The sequence below is a fragment of the Amblyomma americanum genome, chromosome 6 (genome assembly GCF_052857255.1).
Source record: "Amblyomma americanum isolate KBUSLIRL-KWMA chromosome 6, ASM5285725v1, whole genome shotgun sequence".
NCBI lineage: Eukaryota > Metazoa > Arthropoda > Arachnida > Ixodida > Ixodidae > Amblyomma > Amblyomma americanum.
This window is the reverse complement of record NC_135502.1, coordinates 195,134,257-195,156,199: the sequence shown is the minus strand read 5'-3', so window position 1 is coordinate 195,156,199 and position 21,943 is coordinate 195,134,257. Positions and strand designations below refer to the sequence as shown.

General features: G+C 48.9%; 1 protein-coding gene and 1 pseudogene across 1 annotated transcript; one reads left to right on the top strand and one right to left on the bottom strand.

Moving 5' to 3' along the window:
* The first annotated feature begins 11,386 nt into the window (after positions 1-11,386).
* LOC144095148 (uncharacterized) lies at positions 11,387-13,729 on the top strand. The gene is made up of 3 exons (XM_077628944.1): positions 11,387-11,502; positions 12,226-12,414; positions 13,121-13,729. The coding sequence occupies exons 2-3, from the start codon at positions 12,259-12,261 to the stop codon at positions 13,310-13,312; spliced, it is 348 nt and encodes a 115-aa protein (XP_077485070.1). The 5' UTR covers positions 11,387-11,502; positions 12,226-12,258; the 3' UTR covers positions 13,313-13,729.
* A 3,099-nt stretch (positions 13,730-16,828) lies between these two features.
* Positions 16,829-17,979, bottom strand: LOC144095669 (uncharacterized; annotated as a pseudogene).
* Positions 17,980-21,943: the final 3,964 nt, after the last annotated feature.

Here is a 21,943-nt window from a genome sequence, read left to right as displayed (position 1 = left end):
CAACCAGCGTTCCGTCCTGTCTACAAGGCATCCCCGCTTCACCTGAGACGCTCAATACAGGGTGAACGCTTTCCTTTATTCTGTAGTGTTGTACGCGTGTTGAGTGTTTGTTTTCCTTGTTTTCATGTCCGCTTCTTATTGGCCCTTTTCCTTTAAATTATAAATACGGCTTCGTTTTCTCTTGTTTATCTCATTCTTCTTTTGTTCTCTTGTTCGAACCTGCACGAGATAGCATTCCCCTTCGGAAAGTCGAGGACGCGTTAACGATTCGTGAGCCTGTTGCAGACGGAATGGCGGCGGTTTATGCATACCTCGTGAGATCAACTGTAACGATATCCCAATGGTTACCGGCTGCAGTGTATGGAAGCGGGCTGTAGAAATCAATGACCATCCGGTCGATAGGGCATAGTGGGTAAGGGAGCGGCTGCAACTCTCCAGCAGAACGACGAGGAGAGGCATTGCGACGTTGACAGGTGAGGCAGGAGCGTACGTATTTAACTACGAAGGGGCACACACCGCGCCAGAAGTAGCGCAGCCGGATTTGGGGGTATGGCTTGAAACTCCCGCATGACCGCATTGTGGGTCAGTGCGGAAATGGTGCATATTTGCATGCGCAAGTGGCGAGGAATAACGAGTAACCACTTGCGGCCGTCAGAGCTGTAGTTCCAGCGATAGAGGATTATCGCGTATCATGAAGTGGGAAGTATGGCGGCGAAGGACACAGTATGGAGAAGCAGCCGTGGGGTTGGAGAGAAAGTAGAGAAGGAAAGTGTTTAAGGGGTCGAAACGTTGCGCTGAGGGCATGTCGCTATGTGAAGCGACGACGTACAGGCGCCAGAAGTGGAAAGGCTGGTTTTCTCGGCTGGAATTGTGCATCGGGACAGGGCATCATCGTCTTGATGCTTGCTGTCGTAACGATTAAGCACGCGAATGTCATATTCTTGCAGCCGAAGAGCCCCCTTGGCAAGGCGGCCGGATGGGTCTTTCAAGGAGGAAAGCCAACAAAACGCATGATGGTCCGTCACAACGTCAAAAGAGCTGCCATAGAGGTAAGGGCGGAATTTGGCAAGGGCCTATATGGTGGCCAAACATGTTTTTCACTGACGGAGTAATTTTATTCAGCCTTCGTAAGTGTGCGGCTTTCATGGGCAACAACGTATTCATTGAAACCACAAATAGGCTGGGACCGCGCTGGAGTGCCACGCTGGGACCAACACCACTGGCGTCCGTGTGGACCTCGGTAGGAGCTCTCGAGTCGAAATGGTGAAGTATGGGCGGAGTTGTGAGGAGGCGACGCAAGGTATTGTGGGCATCGTCGCAAGACGGAAGCCAATGCGATAAATCGAAACTTCCGGGAACAGCAATCGAAACAAAGTTGCGAATAAATCGGCGAAAATAAGACCGCAGGCCTAGGAAGCGGCGCAGCTCTTTGATGGAAGTAGGATTGACGAAGGCAGCGACAGCGCGAAGTTTGCCTGAGTCAGGACAAACGCCTTCCTTGGAGACAACGTGACCTAAAATGGTTAGTTGACGCGCAGCAAAACAGCATTCCTTCAACTTGAAGTGTAGGCCGACGTCAGAGAGGCAAGTCAAAACGTGCCTCAGGCGGGACAGTTGAGCTTGAAAGGCGGAGGAAAAGACAATGTCGTCGAGGTAGCATAGGCACATCTCCCACTTGAGCCCATTCAAAATGACGTCCATCATCCTTTAGAAGGTTTTAGGGGCATTACAAAGCTCGAACGGCATCACAGTGAATTCATACAATCTGAAGGGGGTCAAAAAAGTTGTTTTGTGGCGATCAGCCACTTCCATGGGGACCTGCCAGCACACAGAACGTAAAAGAGTTCACTCCCCTGAAAACTGTCCAGAGCGTCGTCTAGGTGTAATCTTATTAAGGAGGCGGTAATCGACACAGATGCGTATGGTGCCCTCTTTATTTTTCACACGGACAACAGCCGATGCCCAAGGGCTGCTTGAGGGCTGAATGACGAAGTGATGAAGCATTTGGTCGACTTGATCTGCGATCGTCTGGCGCTCACTTGGAGACACACGATAGGGGCTCTGCCGCAGCGGCGCGTGGGAGCCAGTGTCAATGCGATGAGTGACGGTAGAAGTAGGGCCCAAGGAATCTTGGTGAGCGTCGAAGAGCGGAATTGGTAAAGGAGAGTGAGAAGCTGTGTTTTTTGCGGCGGAGGCAATCGGCGTCGATGGAGCGCAAGAACAAGTCGTTAAAAAAAAGGAATTTGTCATAGAGGCAGGTGGGCTGAGCGTGTTGATGGCGAGGTGTCGTGTAACGTCGGTCTTCACGCGGATGAGCACAGACACGATGGGCCAGAGCATTCACCAAGGCGCAGAGCGGTAGGGTAGGAAAACGGGTTAGAGACCAAAAGTACTGTGAGGCCAGCGGACACAGTCAGTACAGTGTCAGGCAGACTGCGGTGCACTTGCGGTGCAGAAAAGTGCGGCCTGAAGTAAAGAGGACTGTGTTGTCACCAAAAGAGTCGCAAAACAGGTTAACAAGAACAAAGAAGCATGGGAGAATGTCTGTTCGGCGGCGAGGGCTATAACACAGGCAACAGAAATAGTAGTGTCCAGCAAAATACTGGGCAGAGAACAGAACCCAACTTCCACTCGAGCACAATCGATGATAGCTTCATGGCGGTAAAGGAAATCCCAGCCCAGAATTACGGGATGGGAACAAGAACGCACCACGGCGAATTCCATCGTGTAGAGGGAGTCCTGAATCGCAACTCGAGCAGTACATGCTGCGGACAGCTTGATGTGCTCAGTGCTGGCCGCACGCAGTGGTAGTCCAGCAATAGACGTCTTTACCTTCTTCAACGAACGACAAAGCTTTTCGTCTATAACCGAAATCGCAGCACCGGTGTCCAAAAAGGCCAAGACAGAGAGGCACTCGACAAAAATTTCGATGAGATTAGCAGGGGATATGCGAGGCATTGGTAAGTTCAACGCGGACGTAGTTCTCGCCTCAGGAACTGCGGCATCCAGTTTTCCTCCTGAGTGCTAATGGGGCGACGTAGAATAGGAGAAACGGAGCGACACCTTGTTGAAGGTGAACGGTGTCTACAAAGGGCCGAATAGATTAGAAAAAGGACGACCAGACGGCAGCTCAGGAGGCCCGGAGTACTGACTCGTAGGATGGCCAGTACGCGGGAGCTTGAGGAGGCGGTACGTAGACTGGAAGACGACGACGGCAAATCCAGGCCACATGGCCAGGCAAGCCTCAATTGTAGCAGAGAGGCCGGTTATCGACGGTGCGGCAGGGATTGCTAACAGGCGGAGCCGGCCGAATAGAAGGAGTCACGTATTACGCAGGTGTTGGAGACAAAGGATAGGTAGGCGGCCAAGGTCTGGCGGTGACGTCCGCGTATGTCAGCGGAACGGAGGTAGGGGGCGCCGGTTGGGCGACGTCGTCTGCGTATGTCAGTGGAGCGGCGACAGGTGGTGGCGGATGGGGGGGAAGACTCTCTGCAACCTGCTCTTGGATGGCATGTCGAAGAGACGGAGCCAAATATGGAGCTCGCTCTATAGGGCTCAGCAGAAGAGAAAACTCACGCGCTACTTCTTCCCAAACAAAACCTTTGATTTGTTGCAGCAGAGAGGAGGTGTCATGTGCTGGCGTCCGCCCAGCAAGCGACTCAGCCTGTGGGGGGCGCTGACGAGTCAGTAGCCTCTGTTTCCGCAGCTCAGCAAAGCTTTGGCAGAGGGTGACGACTTCATCAACGTGCTCAGGTCGCGCGCTAACATCTGAAAGGCGTCGCCGTCAACACCCTTCAAAATGTGTTTGCTTTTGTCAGTTTCCGACATGTTTAGGTTGACATGCTTGGATATGTCAAGGGCATCTTCGATGTAACTCGTGAAGCTTTCGCCGGCCTGCTGAGACCGTTCGCACAAGCGTTGTTCGGCGCGAAGTTCCGAAACAGTAGGAAGACCGAACACTTTAGAGAAGGTTGTCTTGAAAGCAGACGAAGTTCGGATTTCCACCCCGCGGTTCCAATACCACAGGTTAGCCACGCCGGGGAGAAAAAAATTACGTTATTTAGTTTTGTTGCATTGTCTCATTTGTTGCAAACGATCACCCGCTCGTAAGTCGTGAGCCAGTCTTCCACATCCTGCTCATCGGTACCGCTGAAAATGGCCGGGTCCCGTTGGCAACGGGAGGCGGCGCAGTTAACAGCTTAGCCCACTTGCACGGCTTGATGTTCAACGTCGTTAGGCACCGCAGGTGACAGGAGAGTGCGGTGGCGCAATTCCAGGGCCGTCACCCGGCACTTCCAATGTAAGGATGGGGTTTATTCAAATGAGCGAGGAGGACGGGAGCATTGGTGAAAACAGTCCGAGGGCATTCAGGTCAGCCGCAGACATTCGTGGCGATAGGCATACAGCTGACGCGCAGGGTCATCTTCTTTGTCATGAGTCATCTGCTTTGTCTGCGTCATCTTCTTTCTATATATATATATATATATATATATATATATATATATATATATATATATATATATATATATATATATATATATATATATATATATATTGCCACGGACCTGGCTCGAGCTACCTGCGCGCTAAGCCGTGACGAGGACGAAGTGGTCGCGTTCGCGTGAGGCGCGCTCGAGCTGGCTCTGTTCTGGGCGATTAAAAACCTCGGCCGTTCTGCGGTCCCCCTCTACGTCTACGACTGTTCTCCGTCTGGCCTGTGACAATATATATATATATAACGGCGCGAGCATGGGCTGCCAGCAATTTGATTATGGGGTTAAATATCCCGAAGCAACTCAGGCGTAGTGAAGGACCCCGAAAATTTCGACCACCTGGAGTTCTTTAACGTGCTCTGACATCGCGCAGCACATGGGTCTTTTGTATTTCGCCTCCATCAAAATTCGGGAGGACGATAGCACTGACGAAAACAGTCCGACGGCTATCAGGTCACAGACATTCGTGGCGATAGCCATACAACTGATGCGCAAGGCCATCTTCTCCTTTGCGATGAATCATCTGCTTTGTCTGTTTCATCTTCTTTAACGTGCACTGACATCGCACAGTACCGGGGTCTTTAGTATGAAGCCTCCATCGAAATTCGACCACCGCGGCCGGGATGGAATTCACATCTTTCGGGTCAGCAGCCGAGCATCAGAACCACTGAGCCACTGCGGCGACTGGCTGACAGAAATTTGGCAACATCGACGACTACAGCTTCTGAACATGAGGATCGGTTTTCACTCGGCATACCTGTCTCCGGCGACGGTCACAATAGCTTTATTCGATTCAGAACTGGTTCAAGGCACCAGTCCTGAAAAAGTGCCGCTGGTGCCAGCGCAGTGCAGAACCAGTTCTGTGGTGCAGGTACAGCGCGTCAGCAGCGCCGCACCTTCTGTGCGACAGTTTTCAATCGAGCGCGTGCAGGCAGCTCTTGTCATCTGCTCGCCGTGGAGGTGTTCAGTGGTGCAGTTCGCGTGTGTCTTTTTTGTGTGCGGTCGCTTTCGTGCATATCACGACTTGCGTCGTCCATCGATTTGGCCATGGTCGACGACGGGGACATCACATAGTTCCTTGTTATGGAGCAGTTCTGCTCTTACGAAAGTGAATAACAGGAAACCGATTCCGTGCTGTCCTTGCCGCAACTCACTTGTTTGGACCGAATGCAGCCGAATTCTGAAGTACTGTAAAAGCGTGGCTGAAATTGCTACTTGAATTTCGAATTCATTAGGCTCTTCAGACAATCCAGAGAGTCGTTCGAAGAACTTTCGACGCGCTTCAATGGCATGCATATTTTCCGACACCTATAGGGGGGCGCCTACAAATTACTGTCGAGAGCCCGCCTCGCTCATTTAGCTCTTTATAAGCAGTTTAAAAGCAACCTGGCTGCTGTGCGTGAGCCCCGGCACCCCCGTAGCCGCGCTGAAAAATAATGTCCAGTCAGCGGCGAACCAGGCGCATCTGCCTGCACGCTAGAGCAGCAAGCAGAGGGACCGGCGCCGGCAAAACATACCCACGACTTGCCCTGCCCGTATTTTTCCCAACAGCCCACACACCATTGTAGTGCTGTTTAAAAAGAATGTTTTGTGTGAGCTCACACGCACACGGACGGCTTATAAGCTATCTGTTACAAGTAGCAGGTACAACAAAAAAACACAGAAAGTTACCTGCTGTCGCATATATTTCAGCGTCATTTTGTCGCCAAATGGCACAGGGCTCGTCGACGACAGCGAATACCTCCCTCAATTCACCTTCAATACTTACAAGCATGTTAGCGTCATCTGCGCGTCGTCTGCTCAAAGCTGTCTGCATGTGCACAACTTTCCTGCACCTCCTTCGCGGACGGTGCCAAGGTTCCTTGCACCCCGGCGATACCACGGCTGCACCCAAATCAATCGCGGACAATGGTGAAGGGGGCGCTGTGAATCGAGGGCTTTGGTGCAGCGCACCGTGAACCGGTGCCGGCGGTGCAGAGAACTGCTCCTGAATCGAACAAACCTAATATTAGCGCGTTGGTGCACACCGGAGCCGATTGTTCAATTTGAAGCGGGAAAAAAAGTTCCGACACCGTGGTTTAGCAGACAAAATCTGCAGGGCTGGTGGCCACATCGTCATTCTGCTTGGCCAATGTAAAGCTCGGGTTCAGATCCGCAACCCTACTTTCAATATCAGCGGCCTGGTTCTCCATGATTGTTCTCGTGACCTGATTCTCGGTTTTGGCTTCCTCCGCGAGAATGGGGCGATTATCGATCTCCGGCAGCGCTCAGTTATTTTTTTCTACAGAGAACGCCAATGGCACTCATGTCATTCGCCCACGCAGCTCCATTCTTTGAGTTTCCTCCTAGAGTGTTTTGGTTCCGCTACGCGCCAGTGTTTTTTTTTTTTCAGTGTCGACTACGATGGGCTCCATGACGGGCACCAGTCGCAGAGGGCAATCTTTCACTGTTGTGGACGCATGGCATTTGTTCGGCCTGAAGTCTCGTCCACGTATATAATGATAGGTCACAACTACTGGTTACACATATTACAAACTAAACTCGGCACCACTTCCGCGCTACAGCGATCGCGTTCGCCGACCAATTAGCCGATGTTCTTGCATGCTTTACGTTAGAAGCTATGAGACCTCTGAACATGTCTCTCGAACGCATTGACATCAGATCAGGGCTATCGCCGGTTAAACACCGCGCTCTGCGTGCCTTACTACTCAAATACACAGTGTGCTTTGCGTCTTCTTAGAAAGTTCAACAGACGGCCAATACGAAACACCGCATCATCACATACGACGATGCCTGCCCTATGCGCCAACATCCGTACCGTATTTCACCTAAAGAACATGAGGCAATCCAAACAACAGTGAAGGAGATGCTTAATGACGGCGTTATTCCACAACCTTAGAGTCCGTGGTCGTCGCCTGCCGTTCTCGTTCAGAAGCAGGATGGCACATTGTGATTTTGCGTAAATTACCGAAAGTTTCACACCATGATCAAAATTACGTATACGCATTGACCTATAACAGACTTTGCCGCGCCAAATATTTTTCCTCGCTTGGTTTAAAGAGCGGTTACTGGCAGACTGAGGTGGATGAGCGGGATAAAGAAAAAAACTGCCTTCATTACCCCCGATGACATATTAATTTAAGGTGCTGCCATTTGGTCTGTGTTCGGCGCCAGCAACGTTTCCGCCAATGATGGGTACTGTCCTTGGTGGCCTCAAATCGCAAATCTGTGTCGTTTATCCGGATGACGTGGTTATGTTCTCTGAATCATTTGAAGAACATGTTGAGTGCCTGCGGACTGCTTTAGGTGATCTGGGTTCAGGCAGTTTAGAGCTCATGCCTGAAAAATGCCACTTCACGAAGAACTCAAGTTTTGCGGGCACGTTGTGTGCTCTGAGGATGTGCAACCCGACCCCAACAGAACTGGCACCATAGCCGAATTTCTAGTTGCTACTACAAAGAAAACGCTCAAATGCTTCCTTGGTCTGTGCCCCTGCTACAGTCGCTTCATCGCCGAATTCTCCCGTAATGCCGAATCCCTGACCCGTTTAACGGGGGTCGATACGCCGCTCGTCTCGGCTACCGAGGAAAAGGAGGCTTTCACAGAACTACGCAGCCACCTGCACAAAAGACCCGCGATCTACATCGCAACAACGGCTAGGGTGTTGTACTAGCGGAACACCAGGATATCGCAGAACGAGTGATTGCTTATGCGAGATGCGTTCTGTCTCGTGCCGAAATCAGCTCCTCTGCCTCGGAAAATGCATGCCTTGCCGCTGTGAGGGGACGATGCAATTTTGAACTTAACTGTACGGCCACCATCTCAAAGTCTTCTCAGAGTACCACTCATTGTGCTGGCTGGCCAATGTACGGGACCAATCAGGCCGCCTAGCAAGGTTGAACCTCAGCCTCCAGGAACTTGATTACGCAATTAAGTTTAAATCTTAACGCAAGCACGAAGATGCCGACACGCTCTCACGCGCACTGGTCTAGCAAAGTGAGAATGGCACAGGGGACGACAGTTGTTTGCTTGGAGTGGTTAAGGATTCAGACGTATTGGCGAGGCAGCCAGCTTAAACAAACTTTCCATCTGTCGTTGATCATTTGGAGGGCCGCACTACTACTGTACGTCGAAGGTTTTCCCGGAACCTTTCCTCCTTCTGCATGCGCAATGGCATCATGTTGAAGAAAAAAAAGGGCGGTGGTTTAGCTCTGGTTAAACCTGGAGTGACGCGATAGCTACGGCTAGCCGAGTGGAACTTGGTCACGTGATCAACCACGTGACGAACCGCGTGAAGAGCCACATCGCCGTGCCGCCGGCAGCTGCTCCGCATTACGTGAGAGAGTGGCGGCGCCGCCACCGCCACGGCGCCTTCACTCCGGAGGCTCGGAATATAATACCGTAATATACCTATCGCTACAAAACGCGAGCCACAGTGGCCACGCCTATCTCCTCGTCGTGCCGTCAGACCTTCGTGCCGACATCCTTTCTGCCTCACACGACGAGCCTGCCTCTGGTCACTTGGGATTTACACGCACCCTCGCTGGAGTGCGCATGCCTATTATCCAACAAAACTTGCCGCCACCATCCGCCACCGTTACCCGCCACCATCCACCGTCCGCCGTTGACGTGAATGCCAGCGCCAAAAGTTACCTCCACCGGAGCGCGCTGGTTTGCTCTAACATATCGCACCGCCTCGCACGTCCTCTGACTAAGTCTGCATGAATCTTCTGGGCCCACTCCTGGTATCGCTGTCGGGTAATAAGTTGATCATTGTAGCGAAATCCTATCTGACACGATATGCGGAAATCAAGGTGGTGCCGCGTGGCACATCGTCCGAAATCGCGCAGTTCATGCACCGCATTGTATTACGACACGGCGCCCGTCCTACGTAATCACAGAAAGAGGTGCGGCTTTCACAGTGCAGCTCATGCATAGGATATTCAAATTCAGTCACACCAACCACACAATGCTACTGCCTACCGTCCGCAGTCACTTGGTCTCACCAACCGACTCAACAAAACCATAGCTGATATGGTCGCAATCTACTAGACCTCCAGGATAAGACTTGGGACGAGATCCTCCAATACGTGACTTTCGGGCAAAATATGGCCGTACAAGAAACAACGCACTTTACGCCATTTCGTATCGTTTATGGCTGCTATGTGCACACAAGGCTGGATGCCACATTTCCGCGCAGTACCGACGACCTGGCGCTCACGCCACACACCGTGGAATTTCTCAAACACGCGGAGCAAGCTCGCCAGCTGACCCTCATACATATCAGGCGAAAGCAGGGGGCAGATCCACACGACTACTAGCAGCGACACCGACACGTCGAGTACCAACCCAACGACCAAGTGTTGTATGGACCATAGTCCGACGCTCAGGATTGTCGGAGAAACACCCATGCCGCTACTTTAGCCCCTACAGAGTGTTGCGCAGCATCAGGAATGTGACTAATGAAATTCTGCCCGACAGTTATGTGCAGAGTGCTCGCCATCGACCCCAGCCTGAAGTAGTACACGTACTCCGCATGATGCCCTATTTCACGCACTAGCTGACAGCACCTCAGCAGTTTGTTGTTTTTTGTCGCACTAAGCCTGTTTGTCTCCAGCCATTTTGCCCCTTCCTTTGTGGTTTCCTTGTTAACTCCTCCAGTTATCTCGCAGCGCCCTAAAGGTTTTCAATATTTTGTTCATGACGGGGGAATAATGCCGCCAGGTGGCCCTAGGTAGGATAAAAAGAAAAGGAGGTGAAGGTTTTGCACGCGCGCCCTGAGGACTTTTCTGGGAAAGCTGCCGGCGAATGGTGTCTCAGACCTTGGTTCTGTTACTATATATATATATATATATATATATATATATATACATGGAGGAAGTCAACAGTCACCGAAACCAAGGTGCATTGGGGAATGTTTTTTTTTAATTTCTAGTGCAGATTAGTGGGAGAAAAATACTTCCATTTAGCTTTGATTTAAAGAAAAATACTTATAAAGCAGCAGAAAAAACAACCATGCCGCCGGTGGGATCCGAACCCACGAGCTCCGAATATCGCGTCCGGTGCTCTTACCAACTGAGCTAGGGCGACGGCTGTCCAGTCTGCTGCTCTCGTGGGTATTTATGTTTATTGCGTGTAAGCGAACCTTGAGAGTGTTCACCAGCGCCACCCTCGTCCATAGCGGCGGACGTAGCACGTCCTGTATTACCGCGAGTGTGACGTGGAACGTCATCTAACAGCGAGGGCGGACACTGTGCTAGAGCCCTCTTATGCTACATGGCATCAAGACTGCCAGAATCGAGACCCTCGCTAAGCTATTAGCAGACAAGTTAAGGGAAATGAGGGGCTTGTTTGACAAATACATGAAGGAAGACAGGAACATGAACGTCACACTCGCGGTAATACAGGACGTGCTACGTCCGCCGCTATGGACGAGGGTGGCGCTGGTGAACACTCTCAAGGTTCGCTTACACGCAATAAACAATACCCACGAGAGCAGCAGACTGGACACCCGTCGCCGTAGCTCAGTTGGTAAGAGCACCGGACGCGATATTCGGAGGTCGTGGGTTCGGATCCCACCGGCGGCATGTGTATCAGATAGCAGCTTATCAGCCCGAGAACGGCGGGCCGCATCTTTCCCTCCCTCGTTCCCCTTCCCCTCTTTCGTTTCGTGGCCTTTAAAAAGGAAAGGAATAAACTGCCGAGGGGCTTTTTTCTTCGTCGGCACAGCACCTTGCTGCAATGTGTGCCTATTCCCTTTAGACGTACGATACATGGTGTCAGAAGTGCCGAAGCCCCGCCGATATGGATATTGTCAAGCCTCCAGAGCCGCTACAGTTCTCCGGAAACCTACGAAGAAACTGGCACACGTTCAAGCAAAATCTGGAGCTTTTCTTCACGGCTACGCCCACTACACCGCCCAGATCGGAAGCCGCCAAGACGGCAATCCTTCTCAGCGCCGCGGGTGAAGAGGCTCTCGACGTCTATAACAACTTCTCCTTCGAAGCAGGTGAGAGCAAGGAAGACTACCAGACAGTGCTGCGCAAGTTTGAGGCGTACTGTGTGGATGAAGGAAACGAAGTTTACGAAAGACACGTTTTTCGCCTCCGCGTGCAGGATGAAGGAGAGCCTTTTGAGCAATATCTGCGGCAATTAAAGAAACAGGCGAAGCTATGCAATTTCGGCACGCTCGAAGAATCTATGATAAGAGATCAGGTTGTTTTCGGCACTAACAATCCGAAGATAAGGGAGAAAATGCTACGAGAAAAGGACCTAACCTTACAGAAGGCGGAGCAGATGTGCAAAGCGGCCGAGGTCTCGGCGCGGCAAAATGCTGCTTGGTCGAATGACACCCTACAAGTAGACTACGCCCACAAACGGGAGCATGACCGGAAACCTTTTCGATGTCGACAATGCAACAGGGCTCATGCGCAAGGAGACTGCCCGGCGTATGGAAAGATATGTTAAGCGATATGGCAGTGACTGGCGACCAGTGTCGTACGCATCAAGGACCCTAACAGATAGCGAAACCCGCTATTCGCAAATTGAAAAGGAAACGCTTGCGGTAGTGTTCGCATGCGAAAAGTTCCATCATTTTGTTTATGGCCGCAGGGTACTGATCGAAACTGACCATAGGCCCTTGCTTGCAATTTCCCAAAAGAACATTGCAGACATGCCTCCGCGATTGCAGCGTTTTTTTATTAGGCTGCTACAGTATGATTATACGTTGCAGTTCGTTCCTGGCAAAGACTTGCTGCTGGCGGACATGTTGTCACGTGCACCAGTGCCAACGCAGGCGTCGAGTGCCTCATCGGAAGCAGACTGCGACATCCATGCCGTACAGGTCGTCTCCAGCATCGTAAGCACGCCAATGAAAGAGCGTCTGGAAAAGGAAATCAGGGATGACCCGTACTTAAGCGAGGTGAGACAACGAATTTCACAAGGGGCTGCCATCGACGGTGAACTGAAGCCGTTTGCCAGAGAGCTGTCTGTGGTAGAAGGAATACTGCTCAAGGGCTCTAAAGTTGTGATACCTAAATCTATGAGAGCAGAAATTCTTCAGAGGATTCACGAGGGGCACCTTGGACTAAATAAATGCAAAGCCAGAGCGCGGAGATTGGTATTCTGGCCTGCGCTCAACAGTGCCATTGACGAGTTCGTGCGAGTGTGCAGTACTTGCCAAAAGTATGCGTACAACCAGCAGAGGGAATCCTTGCTCATGCAGCCCACCCCGGATAGGCCATGGTACCGCGTAGGAATTGACCTCTGCCAGTTTGGTGGAGCCGCTTATGTCGTAGTGTACGATGCCCACTCAAATTTCCCTGAAGTAGAGAAGCTAAGAGGCACAGCGGCAAAAGAGGTCATAGCCAAGATATCGGCCATTTTCTCACGGTACGGCATCCCGGTGCAAGTGTGGACTGACAACGGGCCCCAGTTTTCATCGCGAGAATTTCGTTTGTTTGCGCAGAAGTACGACTTCCAGCACATCACATCGAGTCCAGAATTCCCAAGGTCAAATGGGCTTGCGGAAAAGGGGGTTCAGATAATTAAGCGCATCCTTAAGAAGACGAATGAGTCACGCGGTGACTTTTGGTTGGGTCTCTTAGCCTATCGTTCTTCTCCCCTAGAAGATGGCCGCTCTCCGGGCGAACTGCTGCAAGGCCGACGCCTCCGCACTTCCCTGCCTGAATACAACGAGGATTCCAGTGTCCCAGTGCGAAAGCATTGCCAATCTTCGAGGGGAAAGGTACTGCCACCTCTCAAAGAGGGCAGTTCAGTTCGTGTGCACGGCGACAACTGGTCACGCACAGCAACAGTAATCGAGAAAGCAGCACCGAGGTCGTACGTGGTGAAGACTGAGAACCAGCGGCTCTTGAGGCGAAACAGGCAACACTTGCTGCACATTCCCGGAGGCGATGAAAGTATGCAGAGAGATCAGGACGTCGACAGCCTGGGAAAACAGTGTCTCAGCGACAAAGACCAGGATATCGACCGCCCGAGAGGACACGCACATACAGACCGACAAAACATGGTGCATCCGACGCACGCGGCTCAGGAGACAGGCCGGGACGTCGACATCTCGCAAGAACAATCTCCACGGCACAGACAGAACATCGAAGATCCAAAAGCAGCTACGCATGAAAACGATCTCACCTCGTCAGGTCCGCGGAAATCAACCAGGCAACGTGCGGAACCTCGACGACTTCACTATGACTGCAGTTTCCGCCAAATATCGTAGTTTGTCTTTTTGTTTTTCTGTTTTTTATACAGAAGAGAAGATGTATCAGATAGCAGCTTATCAGCCCGAGAACGGCGGGCCGCATCTTTCCCACCCTCGTTCCCCTTCCCCTCTTTCGTTTCGTGGCCTTTAAAAAGGAAAGGAATAAACTGCCGAGGGGCTTTTTTCTTCGTCGGCACAGCACCTTGCTGCAATGTGTGTCTATTCCCTTTAGACGTACGATACAGCATGGTTGTTTTTTCTGCTGCTTTATAAGTAGTTTTCTTTAAATCAAAGCTTAATTGAAGTATTTTTCTCCCACTAATCCGCACTATAATTATTAAAAAAAACATTCCCCAATGCACCTTGGTTTCGGTGACTGTTGGCTTCCTTCATGTATTTGTCAAACGAGCCCCTCATTTCCCTTAACTTGTCTGCTTATATATATATATATATATATATATACTATATATATATATTTATATATAAGGAATGTGAAACTCTTCACGGCCACTGATTAAAAGTATAGTAAGTAGGGGAAGTCACATTGAAAATCGTAACGAATTTATTCAACATTTCGACCAGGGACTGGTGTTTGTCAAGAATGATCATGCAGTGCATGGACGCGTCTTCTTATAGCATGGGACACAGAGGGCTTAAAAAACAAGAAATCAAGAAAAAAACGGTGGGGGGGGGGGGGGGAGGGAGCGGAACACCGCACAGACACCGACCCCTTGTTTGGGAAAAAAGGGGCCATTGCGCGTACGCGCGAACTCGGTGCACTCGCACGAGGTGTAAGAGAGAGGCCGGGCTGGGTTGGCACGCGGTTACTTCGAAAAAACATACAGAAAAAAGCAATGACAATTAAAGAAAAACGTGGTGGGGGCTTAACAAAAGAGAAGAAGTGTCCGCCAATTGTGGGCGTCTGTGCCGCCCCGTACCACTCCTAAAGATGGACCAAGGAGGCGGCACAGCCTGCGACTGCCCACATCGTGACATGTGAGGCGCTAATACCAGATGAGCTTTCCACACGAGGACCACATGGAAATGCTTGCTTACAGGAAAGCAAAAAAGAAATAATGCACAGAGAAAACTCCAGAGCATGGCCGACAGAAAGAGAAAAAGAGAACGAAAAACAGGAGACACGAATACACAAGACACACACACACAAATATATCACTGTTGTAGTATCCTTGAGCAGAAGAAATGCGGGAAACCATAGAAGCTTACGAAAAGACAGCGCAGAGTGTTAGGAAATGCCCGAAGAACTTAATTGCATCCTAGGGAACAGTGCTCACAACAACACAACAATAATAGGATACATACAGATGACAAGCGAAATCATAAAAGGGCACAAATGAATGCAAATACAACACTAGTGTGAATAAAACCTGTGTTAAAAAGCAAGTGTTACCTAGAATTCAGCTGCCAGCAAAAACACAATAATAGTAGGATGAATACACATGGGACACGAGCGTCACAGAATTAGCGTTTAACCACAAGAAGAATTTCAATAACTCGACAGGAAGTTACACTGTGAAATATAGAAGAATGTATTATAAAAAAGTCACTATAGTTGATTTAAGGAACACCCGTTTGGTTGCAAAATAATGCCTACGAAAAAAATAAAAAACACAGAACAAAAGCATCGCAGGACGTTTTAGCCTGACAGGCAGGACAGTTTGCCAGCGCTCTCATTAATGCCCCTAGACAAAGTGTTAAACTTAAAAATTTGGTATGATTCACAGGCTTCCTTGCCGTAATATGTCTGGAAGCCAGATTGAAATATGGTGGCCGTGAAGCTTCCAAATGGGTGGCCTTTGGTGGTTACGTGTCTTGAAAGAGGCAGATCTGGCAGTGATCGTATGTGTGCTCTGTGGCTATTTACTCTCACTCGCAAAGGAGTTTCAATTTGCCCAATGCACTGCTCGCGGCACACACCGCATTCTAGAAGGTAGACAACGTTGCTGGTGTCACAGTATCGAATTTTTGAATGAGAAAGATGACTCTGTGCTACGAACTCCTGCGACCGCACTGATCATCGGACAGAGCTTACAGTGCGGTTTACTGCAAGGGTTGCACACTTATTATGGTTTTTAGTCGTGCCCATAAAATTCCCAGACATCAAGACAGGTGATGAAACCATTCAGAAAAGCTACTTTTGGGTCATCTGTACTGCAAGACATGGGTTCTTTGTAAACAGTACGATGATGGAAGCCTTTATTTGGCGTTTTTACGTTGACAATACTCCACCTGCGAAGAAGGATTTTGATGAAATCTGCTGTTGCTGCCGCATGTTGAAAATCAGCTTCACCACTGCGAGCTGCCAGGGCTGTGGCTACGTGCGATTAAAAAACCTGCAGTACCAGTTTCACATTTTGCCGTTCCAAGTTGCTCGGATTAAGTGCCTTGGATGTCAAGCCATACCTATATTTATCAGTAGAGATGACTCCTCTTCATGTAAATCTCTCAAATTCTTAAACGAGGCAGTCATTTTGTATTCAGGCCGAACATCATTGTCTGAAAGCTGAAAGCGTGGGTAGAAAAAGCAAGTCCCCGCATTTTACTGATTCAGCCAATTGTTTTTGATACACTTCTAAAGAGGTACAGCATCTACCACATCAATAATGGCCGATCTGGATCTGCCGGATGTGGATAAACATGACGAAGCATTGACTTTGGCAGAAATATCTTCATTACCTTTCTGTTTAGAGAGTTATTGGCACAAACAATGGCCATGACCCTGTACCCAATTTCTTTTAAGCGTATAATCACCGTGTTCAGTATGACATGAAGTTGGTCGCCCTGTATGATTTTTACCGGACGAATGTGTGCTACCACCTTGAATGAGCTCAGCAGACTTTGTATCATAAACACGTGTACAGATGTGGCTGCCTCACTGGAATTCACTGCAGCACCACATATGCTGCCTCCTTATAATCCAAACAAGGCTTGATAAGAATTTAGTCAAGCATCAACGTAACTGTCTTTTCATGTGGTGGCAGATGTGTAAATCTCTGGGAAACATACTGAATAAAAGTTGCATCACAGGAATCAATTTCTGGGCACATTTGTACAGATGAGCACACTTTCCTAATAGTGCTTGGATGGGGCAAGGCTAGTGTACTTTTTTCCTGAAAGACTTGTAGGCATGCGGCGATATTGTGTGGAGAATGCGTGCAAACACAATTATCTGTGTGCTGTACTGTATACGCTCTGCAGAGAGCAGTGTTAGCTGTTCCTTTAAAAATTTCACAGCCCCTTTCTTGTTTTCATTAATGCTTGCTTCCAATTTGTCTAGAAGAGAATTTACTGCAAGCAACAGGTGGCGAGAACTGCAACGCTTGACAGACTCGTCAGACAGCATGCACAGGTTGTTCAAAATTTCCAACAAGGAGCTTACTTTGCAGACCGAGTCTTTTACAACAGCGCTACCAAGATTCTTGATCGCGGATCCTTGGTAGCAGGCTGAGACTTTGAGGTTTTCGAACACTGTCAATGACGCCTTCACAAGGTTCACAATCGTTGGTGATGTTCAAAAACATCGTACACTTTTCTTTATGAATCACAGTCCACTGCACTGACATTGAGGCCACTTGCAGGCGCGCCTTTAGTTCTTGGAGTGACGAAAATTGGTCTCTCTCCTGCTCCGCTTCATATGATGCCAGTGATCCTTTGACCACACGGGCGAGTTGGGAAGCTTCTAGTCGGCTCCTCTTAGCATCAGGTACAATTCTCTCTTGCTGTTGTCTGGTGCTGAAAGCTACGAAGGGCAGTTGAGAAATACTGTAGGCACCGATCCACGGCGCAACCGCGGTACTGGCAACCGAACTGTAAGAACATCTCCTGTTCTTGGATCCATGTACGATGTCGTCGTCTCGATGCATGAAGCGTCAAAATGATCGGCGCAAACCTGCACAAACGTACAAACGTTTCGTAAACATCTCAGAATTCACTTGTTAAAATAGCCTAATGCTAGCCCCTTCGTCTATAAGCGTGTTTGCAGCAAAGAAATGTGGCCACAATCAATCTGTCTGGGCTCCGGAATTATCACAATAAACGTGCTGATTAAGTAAAAGCCACCAGGAGCACATAACAGTACCATAAACATTACTTACCTTAGTGTACGAAGTGGGCACGAAGTCCTTCCTTGGAATGGCGCGTAACCACTTCTTGAAAGTGTCGCCGTCTTTTGGGAAAGAAAACACATATCTTCATGCCCGTATCGTAATTGCCGCTGCACCCCGGCACAGAACACTTGATCGGCATTTTAGTATCCACTGCACATTGCACACGAAAATAAAATTGCCGCAAAACAACGACGAGAGACGACAAACGCGACCACGCCACTGCAACCAACGGGCCCGCGCGGCGCAGGGAGCGTGAAAGAAAGAACAGCAGGTGCCAAAGAGCTACTACTACCAACACTAGAGCGAAAGCGGCGGCAGCACTCCCATGTAAACCCTCTCCACTTTTTTTATAACCGTGGACGACAGCCATCTTGTTACTCCTCTCATGGTTCCCTGCATGGTGCAGGCGACCTAGACCAGGTTTAACGGCAGTTTGCAGCGTACTAATCTGGCAACCTCACAACTTCCCCCAGTATGGCCGCACGCTTCGTACTGCGCGTCAAAAAGTTGTAAGAGGAATGGTGCTGCGGCTTGCTTACGTACTGTGTTGATTTCCTTTCTAGTTCATGCGCAAAATGTTCGCGATGGTGCGCGCACGAAGATACTTCCAGGTGGTGGCGAATCTTGTGCCGCTCATTACATATGATTTGTGTTTGTGCGAGCCGAGATCAACGAGGATGGTTGGCGAGGTTCAGCAAGGTTTGTTTTGATGTACGGGGTATTATAAAACAAGCATGCCCCATGCCTTTTGGCGTAACCTGGAGTCTAGTAAAGTGTGCACCATCGCCACCTCCTGTCTTCTCCGGCGGTCAGATCTCGTTGGTGTTCCATACAGGAGACGAGGCAGAAGGGAGACGACACTCGCGTGGAGTGCAGCGTATGCCTTCTGTACTGCTGTCTGTTAAGATGCGAATTCTGTTTGAATACAACGGAAGATCTGTAACAGACTCCGTTCCGAAAGGTTTAATCTGCTTGCAACGAAGCACCAAAGCGTACATACATGGAAGAGCTTTATGCAAGAGACATGTGGGATAAGTCGCACTCGGAGAGCACTAACAGAGTATTGTGCAAGGTGATGATAGTAAAGAGAAACGTTGGAATGCGGTTTGCTTGCGTACAGCTTTGGAAATATTAAACATTCAGGCCATATTCTGTAAAACAAAAAATTGACAATCAGTGTATCTGCACAATTGCAAGCATGTGAGATTATTAAGCAACCTGCCACTGCAAAGTTACAGCTGGTTTCATAGTTGACAGTCATTTAACTTCAGCAGTTATGTTTGTGAATGCCTGCTTTTTATTTCTGCCATAAATTCACTGATGTTACTGTTGTACACACTAGACAAAAGTATCATAGCTTGTAAATAATGTCTCAGTCATACACAATATAGCATTCAATACTTTGCACATGTTTTCACACACTCAAAGAATGCACATGAAAAAAAAAATAGAAACAGTACCAAGACCTCTGCTCTGATTTGTTGAACACCTAATAGGGCAGCCTTGATGCAGTACTGAGGGAAACTTGGAAAAAAAACACATGTTCAACATAGTATCAATACAGTGATTTTGCATTAACAATGTTCGAATAAATGTTTGATGTCACTCTTCATCATACTTGTTATCTATAGCAGGACTGTGCATTTGGTGCAGATCCCTTCAGAAATAGCATCCCTCATAGACTGTGCCACTCTGGGATGTTAAACCCCACAAAACCAAAAAAATAGAACCTTCAGAAATGCACATGAGCATCTTTGTAAAAGCTGAAATGTGCAACTGCTTTGCATTTAGTTTTCTTTAACGCGAATAAATGTTTGAGTACCTGCTGAGCACTTCAGTGATCTTAGCTTCAGAAACATTTTCTGCACTGAACATCGCACTGGTGAAGAGTTGTTGCATTACACATATAAGGTGTGTTTTAAGGAACTTCAACAAAAGGATGCTTATTTCTTCTACTACAATCAACAGACATATTTACCTTGCGTGTCATGCATCATTGCCATTTATCTGACATAAGGCGCGACAAGAGATCTTTGCAAGGTAATGGAACGCAGTCCTGAATTTTACACTGCGATACTACTGTATATACATGTACATTGGCCAGGTTCATTCCTACAATGCACTGGTGAAGCTACCCCACTACTGTCGCTGTATCAACAGTTGTTGAACGCCAACTTGTGATAATGTAAAATCAGGAGTATTTAAGAGAATATGCAATGCGGCTAGTTGGAACAGCTGGTACTCTGTATTTTGTAATAAATTTTCGGCGTGTGTAAGACCCCCAGGTATCAAAATTACTGAAGAATCCTCTTCTGCAGCGTGCTGTATAATCCAAGTGCGACTTTGGCTTGTAAAAATTTATTATTATTAGTTTATTCGTGTTTCCTTCATTCCTTGCTTTGCACTAAATAGTTGTTAAGTTGCGGTGCAGACAAAGGGAGATAATCGAGGGGCTCATTATGACATATACACTGACAGTTCATTAACTTTGGATTCCTTCATGTATATGTCGCTAAGTTGATTAGTGCAATTGGAAATGGTTGTTATTGATGCTGAAACAAGATTTGCTTTGTAAGCAGTGCTCTAACATATGCCCCTCTTGCCTTCGCTGTTATCCTTCTAGCCTCCTCTTTCAGTCTGAGTGTCACATATTTCTTCAAAACGAACTTGATCACTCCAATTACATGTGCTGGGCTCTGTTTGTAATGTTCTACTTCATTCAAGCCCTGCTCATGTCGTTGGCAGAACTGCTGGAAGGACTGCGGCCAAGCGGTCAACGTTTTTGTGCCCTTGCTCATCACTGCAGCGGAAAATCTTTTTTAAAAAACGCGACAGTGCCGTTATGAATTTTTCAGAGAAGAACAGTACTCACCCATAAAGCACGATGGCGGTATTCTGCGGAAACTCTGTGCACGAGCGAGACAAAGCGGTAGATCGCGAGGCGCGGAGCCACAGCGCGCTGCGTGCTTACGGCATCTGCTGAGCAACTGACAGGTGAGCGTGTATAAGCGGACGGTTCTGTTCTCTTTATTATCTTATTTGTTATCTGTGTTCTTATGCTTTTGATCGAAGGCGGACTTACTCGCCCGGCCGACTTCTATGGTAGTTTCGGGTGTCGCTCTGAACGCTGCCGACGGGTCCAGGGTCCAGATTCTTGTGTGCGATCGATCGACCGCCGTGCGCACAAGAGATACGATCGGCCAACGTGCGCACGGGAAACGACTTGCGTGTGCAGCGCTTTCCTGGCACAGAATCAGACATCCAAAACCAACACCAGCAGTGAAAGCAACGTTCGTGCGAAAGACTGCGAACCGAGCGGCGGGAGTGAATGAGTCCAAAGTGCGAAGAGTGGCTAGAACGCACGGTCGAAAAAGAGGGAGACCGCTCTCAGTGGATTATGCAAGGGAGTGCCTTGAGCAGACACATGGGGTGGAGAGGTGTGTAGTGCAGCGCGTATTGGGCGTATGAAACTGCCGTATCTTAATTCTGTCCTGCAGTCTACGCCGTAAGTAGTAAGAAACTAGCATACGTAGGTAACCTACAGCTGCTACAGCAGACGAAACGAAAACGAAACTTTCCCAAGTTTTCTTGTACAGGTTTTCATATTTCAAATTTTTAAGCAACAAAAAGAGTTTGGTGTAATGCTCAAACATCTTCTTGGATGTTTAAAGTTTTAGAAGTTTATATTTAATGTAGCTATATTGAAAATATTCGCTTAATTTTCAGTAGCGCAAATAACTAATAAGTACAGGCAACTATGGGAGTAGCAAGATGGCGCTGCCCGAGTGTATGACAACCTGCTCTCCGCGCTTTACCCCCCTGGCAGGTACTAAAATCATGTCGCTAGCGATGCGGCTTCTGCAAGTGTCAGCCTGCCGGATGTGACGTCAAAATTTTGGGCGCAGGCGTGAAAGCTGTTCAGGGGGTAATGGCTCAGCTCGACAGCCGGTGTAATCATCGCAGAGGTGTGTTCAAAGCTCACAAAGCTACATTATGAAACTATATCGACGCGTATACGCGCAGCACAGAATGCAACGCTAAACAGGCCAAGCTGCGTGCGCTATCAGCAAACCGCTACGAGCGGATAATGAAGAAAAACGTGC

What these genes read in the sequence shown, in the direction of transcription:
- LOC144095148 (XM_077628944.1), top strand. Translation starts at nt 12,259, where the DNA reads ATGTTGTCACGTGCACCAGTGCCAACGCAGGCGTCGAGTGCCTCATCG. An exon ending in ATGACCCGTACTTAAGCGAG is followed by an intron (nt 12,415 to 13,120) that starts GTGAGACAACGA and finishes CTTCTCCCCTAG; the next exon opens with AAGATGGCCGCTCTCCGGGC.